Source organism: Amblyraja radiata, chromosome 21 (assembly GCF_010909765.2).
Source record: "Amblyraja radiata isolate CabotCenter1 chromosome 21, sAmbRad1.1.pri, whole genome shotgun sequence".
Taxonomy (NCBI): domain Eukaryota; kingdom Metazoa; phylum Chordata; class Chondrichthyes; order Rajiformes; family Rajidae; genus Amblyraja; species Amblyraja radiata.
The window spans coordinates 4,214,589-4,224,785 of NC_045976.1; the positions used below are offsets into that span (position 1 = coordinate 4,214,589).

Consider the following 10,197-nt stretch of genomic DNA (forward strand, 5'->3'; position numbering starts at 1 on the left):
AAGGATGCTGTCTGTACGGACTTTGTACATTCTCCCCATGAAAAGCATAATAGATATCCAAGCTTCTTTCCCCCTTTTTTTGGAGGCACAGCACGGAAACAGGCCATTCGGCTCCCCGAGTCCACGCTGACCAGCGATCCCTGTACATTAACACTACCCCACACACACAAGGGACAGTTTTACAGTTATACCAAGCCAATTAACCTGCAAACTTGTATGTCTTTGGAATGTGGGAGGAAACCAGAGCACCCGGAGAAAACCCATGCAGGTCACGGGGTGAATGTATAAACTCTGTACAGACAGCACCCGTAGTCAGGATGGAATCCGGGTCTCTGGTGCTGTGAGCCAGCAACTCTACCGCTGCACCACCGTTGCCTTTATGCAAGCATCACTGCAGCTTTTAATTCTACTTTTATAAGATCACTTACAAACTAAAACATTTACTGAAGGCATGATTACAGATCGTAGACTGACAGACACTAGAAAATATCCACACTTCTGCTTTATTAGTACAGAATGAGGAAGAAATGGAAGGTATAATTTACAGTGCACGTTGGTGCCACGCCGGCTCACTTGCCGGTCTGTGGTGGGACCCACTCATGAATCTTCTTGCGAGTCGTTGAGTAAGGTACGTACTGCCCCGGCGTCCCACTCATATTAAACTGATGAGTTTTCCAGATAAACTTCCTTTCCGCTGGAGGGTGTGTCGTGGGTGGATGCTCGGTACTGTAGTGAATCCAACCGTGCCTGAGATAGCCAAGGAACACACACACACACACAAAGAGAGACAATCAAATGGCAGCTCAAAACTCAGAAACAGAACAGTGCTCCTTCTACTGCCCCAGCATCTCCACCCAGTTCACGCTCTGGTATTTTATTTAATTCACATATTTAATTGATAATGTTTTATTATTAATGTTTAATATTTTATGTGTCATTCCCAACTGTCACTGTATGTCATGTTGTCACTTGCGGGCAGAGCACCAATGCAAATTCCTTGTATGCGAATACTTGGCCAATAAACTTATTCATTAATTAATTAACTCGTTCATTCAGTATATTGGTACAGCGAAAAGCTTATGTCGCGTGCTAACCAGCCAGCAGAAAGACAATACATGATTACAATTGAGCCATTCACAGTGTACAGATACTTGATAAGGGAATAACGTTTAGTGCGAGGTAAAACCAGTAAAGTCCGATCAAAGATAGTCCAAGGGTCCCCGATGAGGTAGATAGTGGCTCAGGACTGCTCTTCAGTTGTTGGTAGGATGGTTCAATTGCCTGATTGCCAGAGCCAGATTCAAACAATCGATGGCACTGTTCTACAAGAGTGCTTAGCCACCAGGCTGGGATGGAAGGCACTGGCTGACAGGCGAGGACACTTGGACTATATCCCACACACCAACCTACCCGAAATGGCAGGAAAGATGATCCAACCTAATCACATGCTGAAGAGATCCCAAGCCCTTTGATCACTCCCCTTTCACATGTATCTGTACACTGCGAATGGCTCAATTGTAATCATGTCTTGTCTTTCCACTGAATGGATAGCACGCAACTAAAGCTTTTCACTGTACCTTGGTACATGTGACAATAAGCTAAAGTGGTTTACAGGTTATGGACTCGATGTGTTGTGGGCCCCACCCTTTACAGAGTGACCACGACGAGAGGATATTATCTAGTAACGCAGTGTCACACATAACACACAACGCTGTGAACCAAGCACCTCCATAATTGCAGATAAACGCCCCGAATATAACTGAAATATAATTGAATGACAATAAATTGAATTGTATTGTATTGTATTGTATAAATTTACCATTCTGGAGGGATCATGCTCCCGTCTATTTCCCAGTAAGTGTTCTTCCCATTCATCACTCCGGTGTATTCAACCCATCTATGTCGACCTAGAAATTGAAATTGCAAATGATCAACAAAATACATTCTTCGGACTAGTTAATGAGGACAAACAATACATTGTGCTGCTGGTTAACTTGAACGTGCAATCTTCCCTCTTACACTGCGGTTTAATCAGTAGTTTGTGAGATCACACACCTTACTACCGACTGGTCTGAGGTCTGGATATAGTGGATGTGGACAGGATGTTTCCACTAGTGGGAGAGTCTCGGACCAGAGGACACAGCCTCAGAATAAAAGGACGTACCTTTAGAAAGGAGATAGGCAGGAATTTCTTTAGTCGGAGGGTGGTGAATCTGTGGAATTCTTTGCCACAGACGGCGGTGGAGGCCAAGTCAATGGATATTTTTAAGGCGGAGATTGATATTCTTGATTAGTACAGGTGTCAGGGGTTATGGGGAGAAGGCAGGAGAATGGGGTTTAAGGGCCTGTCCCACGAGCATGCGACTGCATGTGGCAAGCGCGACCAAACCGGAAGCGGGGGCCGCGCGGAGGTCAAGTGATCCCATACGAGTTGACGTGAAGTTCGAGCGAAGTCCGCGGGAAATTTGCGCTAGGCTTACGCCGTCAAGACGCTGCGTACGCCCGTCGAGGCGGTGCGTACGGCCTCAATGCGGCTGCGGGACGGCAGGCCGTTGCCGCACGGAATTTTTGGACAGTGTCAGTTTTTCGGAGCCCCGCGCGATGCCGGTACCAGCCCCGCACAACTCCATACGGCTCCGGCAATCGAAGTGGGACCGGCCCCGTGAGGTCGTACGGCTCAAGCAACCACGTTAGGTCGCGCTTGCCGCATGCTCGTGGGACAGGCCCTTTAGAGGGAGAGATAGATCAGACATGATTGAATGGCGGAGTAGACGATGGGCCGAATGATGGGCCGTACTGATTGGGGATGATCAGCCATGATCACATTGAATGGCGGTGCTGGCTCGAAGAGCTGAATGGCCTACTCCTGCACCTATTGTCTATTGACCCAATTCTGCCCCTAGAACTTATGGTTATACCACACTAGAGTCCTCAACTCTTAGGAATCCACCACATTATGGAATATGGAGTTTAGACAGGTAGCATACAGCTAAGATAAGGAAGTTGAAGAAGCATTGAAAGGTTTAAAAAAAAAGTAAGTTAACCAAAAGTGGGGTTAGAATTCTAATTTTCAGCAAACTAAATGGGCATTATCAGATTGCCTTCCCATTGCCCACACTATCAATTTCGTCGGGCGGCACAGCGGTAGAGTTGCTGCCTTAGAACGTCAAAGCCCCGGGTTCAATCCTGACTACGGGTGCCGTCTGTGCAGTGTGTACGTTCTTCCTGTGACCGCATGGGTTTTCTCCGGGTGCTCCAGTTTCCTCCCACGCTACAAAGACGTACAGGTATGTAGGTTAATTGGCTTTGGTGACATTGTAAAAAAAATTGCCCCCCAGTGCATAGTAGTATTGGTCTACGGGGGGGATCGCTGGTCAGTGCGGACTTGGTGGACTGTAGGGCCTGTTACCACGCAAAGTCAAATTAAGCCAGGAAAGATACCTGAAAGAGAAATGCAGACACGAGGGACTATCACTTGTCACTTCCACATAGTGGCTATATTCCCTCTACACTCACTGTCTTGGTTCCCAAGGGCCTCGACACAAAATGTCCACCATCCCTTTGCCTCTACAGATGCTGCTTGACCGCTGAGCTCTTCAATCAGTTTTTTTTATCTGCAGAAATGCAGCCATTGCTGTAAGGCAAGGAAATATAGCGACCATGTTCACACAGCAACTCCCACAAGCAGCAATCTATTCCACATATATACAGTGCCCTCCATAATGTTTGGGACAAAGACCCATCATTTATTTATTTGCCTCTGTACTCCACAATTTGAGATTTGTAATAGAAAGAAAATCACATGTGGATAAAGTGCACATTGTCAGATTTTAATAAAGGCTATTTTTATACATTTTGGTTTCTCGGTCTCATAATGGCTTCTTTGACTTTCATTGGCACTACTTTGGTCCTCATGTTGTTAATGGCAATAAAAGTTTTCAAAGGTGATGGAAAGACTGGTGGAAAGACTAGGTGCTGAGAGCTCTCTTATACCTGCATTAAACATACAGAGCAATTACAAAGACCTGTGAAGCCATCTGTCCCAAACATTATTGTGCCTTGAAATGGGGGGACTATGTATAAACACAGAAAGATTTCAACACGGTGAAACCAAAATGTATAAAAGCCTTTAATAAAATCTGATAATGTGCACTTTAACCACATGTGATTTTTTTCTATTACAAATCTCAAATTGTGGATACAGAGGCAAAATAAATGATGGGCCTTTGTCCCAAACATTGTGGAGGGCGCTGTATGTTGATCAATTCTATATTTTGCTTGATCTTTGTCCCCTTTGATCTCTCATTTTCACACCTTACCCTTCCATATTCGTGTCTCCCTCTCCCCTGACTCTCAGTCTGAAGAAAGGTCTCGACCCGAAACGTCACCCATTCCGTCTCTCCAGAACTGCTCCCAGTTCATCCAGCATTTTGTGTCTATCCTCGGTGTAAACCAGCACCTGGAGTTCCCTCCTACACAGCAGCAATGACACTGTGTTAAATGTGCAGGTTGCACTCTGCTGTTTCTCCAGAAAATTACACAGTGCCATATTTTATACTGACGGCAGATGGATCATCCAAAAGCAGTACAATTATCAGTGCCGTGCTCTCACAATATACCATCGGGGTGTCACAGAGAGCACTACCACTGAGTAATGACTATCACCAGTGGGCTATGTATCACAATAACCATTAAGATTAATAGCAGCACTTACCAAAGAAGTATCGTTTGTCTTCATAGTATTTGTTTCCATACTTATCTTCCCCGACAAATTTCCCAGTTTTTAGATCACTTGTTCTACAATATATAATACCAATTGATGGAAAAGGGAAAAGCAATTAAATTTAATCTTAACTAATTTTTGCAATTAAAAACAAAATCACAGATATTTAAACCAATGATAGTTTAGTTTTGAGATAAAACATGGAAACAGGCCTTTCGGCCCATCGAGTCTGCACCAACTAGCGATCCCCGCACACTAACGCTATTCTACGCACTAAGGGCAATTTACAATTTTGCCAAGTCAATTACCCTACAAATCTGTGCGTCTTTGGAGTGTGGGAGGAGACCAGAGCTCCCGGAGAAAACCCACACAGGTCACAGGGAGAACGTACAAACTCTGTCCAAGCAAGCACCCGTAGTCAGGATCGAACCGGGTCTCTGCCGCTGTAAGACACTAGGTTCAGGAATAGGCCATTTGGCCCTTTGAGCCAGCACCGCCATTCAATGTGATCATGGCTGATCATCCCCAATCAATACCCCGTCTCCCCATATCCCCTGACTCTGCTATCTTTAAGAGCCCTATCTAGCTCTCTCTTGAAAGCATCCAGAGAACCTGCCTCCACTGCCCTCTGAGGCAGAGAATTCCAGACTTCCACAGTAAGGCAGGAGCTCTACCGCTGCACCACCATTATCTTGGCAAAATACTTTGAAATTAATCATGCCATAAATCACTACAACTCCCAGAAAAGATGGCAACTTTGCAGTACAAATCTTGATAGCACCCCTAAAAGTAGTTAAATAACTGATTTTGGCTGATAGAACAAATACACCATCAATGGTGTATTTGTTCTGTTTGTGTCAGCTCCTTTTCTTGAGAATTCACAAACCCAATGCGCCTGCGGCAGATGTACGAAAAGAAGTCACACTCGGAGCTGCTCAGCCTTAACTGTAAGTTGCAGCTCTTATTCCAATGTTGAAGCGGGATCAAGGTGGGGTTTCCAATCCACCGCACTGTTAGAAAGCCAATTCCTACTTTATTTCCTCATGGCTTTCAGAATATTTCATCCAGGTATTTGATTTTGAGTACAGTTTGTACAGGGGGAAATAAAACCAAAGTCCCTTCTTCTCCCTCCAGAGTCTTCCCGCTAAACAACGCCCTACCCCTCCATCTTTCCACCCCTCTCCCCTTCCTCAAGCAAAGTGCAGGAAGAACTCAGCAGCTCAGGTGGAGGGAAATGGCCAGGCAATGTTTCAGGTCGGGACCCATGTCTGAAGAAGGTCCCTCCACAGATGCTGCCTGACCCTGTGAGATCCTCCAGCACTTTGCGTTTCGCTCAAGATTCCAGCACATTCTTCTACTCCTTATTTTCCCATCCACCCTTTCCTGACTCCCTTCCGCACTCCAGCCTCCCCTCCTCTTTTTCCGTTCCCTCTAACTTGTCCTCCCTCTTCCCCTCTCGTCCTCCTCTCCTTCCCCTCTCGTCCTCCTCTCCTTCCCCTCCCATCCTCCTCTCCTTCCCCTCCCATCCTCCTCTCCTTCTGAACCGTCTAAATTTTTGTAGTCGGCAGGGCAGTACTCTGCATATCGCCAACTTGGACAATTTAACATTTTATCAAGCCAATTAACCTATAATTAACAAGCCAATTAACCTACAAACCTGTACGTCTTTGGAGTGTGGGAGGAAACCGACGCAGATCACGGGAAGAACGTACAAACTCCACACAGACAGCACCCGTAGTCAGGATCGAACCCGGATCTCAGGCGCTACATTTTACTGTAAGGCAGCAACTCTACCGCTCCTATCACTCTCCTCCCCACCACCTCCACCTTCCCTGACCTCTCCTACTTTGCCCCAACCTTCCCTCTCTCCATCCACCCCTTCCCCACTATCCTCTCTACACTGTACTGCCCACCCCACCTCTCCTACTTTGCCCCTGGTCCCTCCCTCCCTCCTCTTTGGTGCCTCCTCTCCTCTCCTCTCGCCCTTTACCTGGCCTTCTCCTCCCCTCCCTCAGGGTGACCCCTGCGTCGCCATGTCCCTCCCTCCCTCCCCCACCGATCACAACAACGTCCACCTCCCGTCCGCTTGCAATTGCCTCCACATTCCTCACTCTCTCCCACCTCAGGACTTGGAAGAAGGCGCCGCGGACGCCGCCGTGGCTCCAGAACTGAGCCCAGGCCCGTCTGAAGACGGGGATGATGTCGGCCATCTTCCCCTCCCCGGCCCGGCGCCGGCTGCCGGCAACGACCCCACACTGCGCAGACTCACCGCCGGCTGCCGGCAACGACCCCACACTGCGCAGACTCACCGCCGGCTGCCGGCAACGACCCCACACTGCGCAGACTCACCGCAGGCTGCCGGCAACGATCCCACACTGCGCAGACTCACCGCCGGCTGCCGGCAGCGACCCCACACTGCGCAGACTCACCGCCGGCTGCCGGCAGCGACCCCACACTGCGCAGCCTCACCGCCGGCTGCCGGCCGCGACCCCACACTGCGCAGACTCACCGCCGGCTGCCGGCAGCAACCTCACACTGCGCAGACTCACCGCCGACACCGACTGCATTGCGCAGACTAAGCGCTCCACTGCGCCAACTAGCTGCGGGCTGGTGTTTCCCCGCAAAGTTTGAGCTCGCTGCGCCACCGCGTGGTGTAGGAATCAACTGCAGATGTGTTCAAGATGGAACTGCAGACGCTGGAAAATCGAAGGTGGACAAAAATGTTGGAGAAACTCAGCGGGTGCAGCAGCATCTATGGAGCGAAGGAAATAGGCAACGTTTCGGGCCGAAACCCTTCTTCAGACTGATGGAGGGCGGGGAGAAGAAAGGAAAAAGGAAGCGGAGGAGCCTGAGCAAAGATCCTATAGCAGAGCCTGAGGGCTGAGGGAGAGCTGAGAAGGGGAGGAGACAGTATGTGCTACTGGAAATAGGAGAATTCAATGTTTATGCCACTAGGGTGCAAACTGCCCAGGCGGAATATGAGGTGCTGCTCCTCCAATTTCAGGTGGTGCTCACTCTGGCCATGGAGGAGACCCAGGACAGAAAGGTCGGATTCGGAATGGGAGGGGGAGTTGAAGTGCTGAGCCACCGGGAGGTCAGGTTGGTTAATGCGGGCCGAGCGGAGGTGTTCGGCGAAACGATCACCCAACCTCCGCTTGGTCTCACAGATGTAGATCAGCTGACATCTAGAGCAGCGGATGTAATAGATGAGGTTGGAGGAGATGCAGGTGAACCTCTGTCGCACCAGGAACGACTGCTTGGGTTGGTTTACGCCGAAGAAAGACACAAAATGTTGAGTTGAGGGACAGGCAGCATCTCTGGAGAGAAGGAATGGGTGATGTTTCGGGTCGAGACCCTTCTTCAGATCCTGTCCTAGTTCTCTGATTAGTTTCACTGTCCTTCTGATTAATTTCACTGTTTGTATGCCTCGTTGTCACCTTCCCCTCAGCCACCAATGAACCATTCTACATTTTCTGTTTAAGATATAACTGCAGATGCTGGAAAAATCGAAGGTAGACAAAAATGCTGGAGAAACTCAGCGGGTGAGGCAGCATCTATGGAGAGGAATAGGCGACGTTTCGGGTCGAGATCCTTCTTCAGACCCGAAATGCCTACATTCTACATTTCCTTATCATCGTCTGCTTTGATCTGTCTATTTCACAACTTACCCGTCCATATCTCTGGTAGACAAAAATGCTGTGTCTCCCTCAATCTGAAGAAGAGTCTCGACCCGTAACGTCACCTTTTCTCCAGAGATGGTGCCTGACCCTCTGAGTTACTCCAGCAATCTTCACCTTCCATCTACTTGCAATTGATTGCACATTCCTTTCTCCCACCTCAGAAGTCCGGGTTACTCCAGAACTTTGTGTATTCTTTTGTTAACCAGCATCGGTAGTTCAGAGGGCGAGATCTGTAATTTAGACAACTTTAGATACCCTTCAGCCCACCAAGTCTGCGCCGATCAGTGATTACCCCGTACATTAGCACGATCCTAGAAACATAGAAAAATATGTGCAGGAGTAGGCTATTCAGCCGTACTAGCCAGCACCGCCATTCAATATGATCATGGCTGATCATCTAAAATCAGTACCCCGTTCCTGCTTTTTCACCATATCCCTTGATTCCTTTAGCCTTGAGAGCTAAATCTAACTCTCACTTGAAAACATCCAATGAAACTACACAGCGACATCACCTACACACTTTAGGGTTCATTTACAATTTTTTCCAAAGCCAAATTAACCTACAAAACATCTTTGGAGTGTGGGGGGAAACTGGAGCACCCGGAGAAAACCCACGCAGATCACAGGGAGAACGGACAAACTCCATACAGACAGCACCCATAGTCAGGATCGAACCCAGATCTCTGGCGCTGTGAGGCAGCAACTCGACCGCTGTGCCACCATGCCGCATTTCCTTTGTTTCTTGCATTTACATCAAAAAAGGTTAAATGCATCGTATCCACATCTAGTCTACGAAAGGAAGGCATCCTGAGAAAGCACCCTGAGGCAACCGTGGCTAATTAAGTTGGGGATGGTATAAAATGGAAAGTTAGAGCATACAGTGAATTGGAACATTTTTACAAAGCTTGAACAAGAGTTATAAAGAAGATAGAATACAAGAGCAAATTGGCAAAATAATATGAAAGCATTCAGTAAAAGCTTCTCCAGATAAATAAAGGAAAGAAGCCCCCCCAAAAAAATGGGAGCAAGGGAAGGCCACCAGCCCTTCAAAGCTTGGAGCACCATCCGATATTATCATGGAGTCAAGACAAGAGTGTTTTTAATTGTCATATGTACTGACAGAACAATAAAATTCTTACTTGCAGCAGCATAACAGGCCTGTAAACACAACATACATAGAAAACATATCACAAACCAAAAATCAATAAATGAATAACCTTAATACTAGTGCTAAAAAAAGTCCTTAGTGCAACCAAAGACATTCCATCGAAGATAGACACAAAACGTTGGAATAACTCAGAGGGAGAGGCAGCATCTCTGGAGAGAAGGAATAGGTGACATTTCGGGTTGAGACTCTTCTTCAGAGTCTGGAGCTTGACGCGAAACATCACCTATTCCTTCTCTCCAGAGATGCTGCCTGTCCCGCTGAGTTGCTCCGGCATTTTGTGTCTATCTTCGGTTTAAACCAGCATCTGCAGTTCCTTCCTACATTCCATCATTCATCTGATCGAAACTGCTGTCAAACTCTCTTCTGAGCCGGTTCCTCATTATCTTCAATTCCTCAATCTTTCATTTATTTATCTATCTCCACTTTAAATATATCTGAATGGCCTGGCCTCCACCATCCTCAGGGGGCAGCGAATTCCACAGGTTCACTCATTTCTGAGGGGTAAAAAAATCCTATGTAGTACAGTTTTTAAATGGCCAGCCGCTCATTCCGAGATCGTGATTGACTGCAGGATGGGAAGCACCACACACACAACCCAGTCTACATTGATGCACCGAAGTAGAGAT

General features: G+C 47.5%; 1 protein-coding gene across 1 annotated transcript; it reads right to left on the reverse strand.

Annotated features, from left to right (window-relative positions):
• Positions 1 to 483: 483 nt before the first annotated feature.
• On the reverse strand, positions 484 to 6,987 carry ndufa12 (NADH:ubiquinone oxidoreductase subunit A12). The gene is made up of 4 exons (XM_033039388.1): positions 6,845 to 6,987; positions 4,715 to 4,797; positions 1,820 to 1,907; positions 484 to 747 (listed from the first exon to the last, which is right to left on the reverse strand). Exons 1-4 carry the CDS (start codon positions 6,931 to 6,933, stop codon positions 570 to 572), a joined length of 438 nt encoding a protein of 145 aa, XP_032895279.1. The 5' UTR covers positions 6,934 to 6,987; the 3' UTR covers positions 484 to 569.
• Positions 6,988 to 10,197: the final 3,210 nt, after the last annotated feature.

What these genes read in the sequence shown, in the direction of transcription:
- ndufa12 (XM_033039388.1), bottom strand. Translation starts at nt 6,933, where the DNA reads ATGGCCGACATCATCCCCGTCTTCAGACGGGCCTGGGCTCAGTTCTGG. An exon ending in AGACAAACGATACTTCTTTG is followed by an intron (nt 1,908 to 4,714) that starts GTAAGTGCTGCT and finishes TTCAATTTCTAG; the next exon opens with GTCGACATAGATGGGTTGAA. An exon ending in AGCATGATCCCTCCAGAATG is followed by an intron (nt 748 to 1,819) that starts GTAAATTTATAC and finishes TGGCTATCTCAG; the next exon opens with GCACGGTTGGATTCACTACA.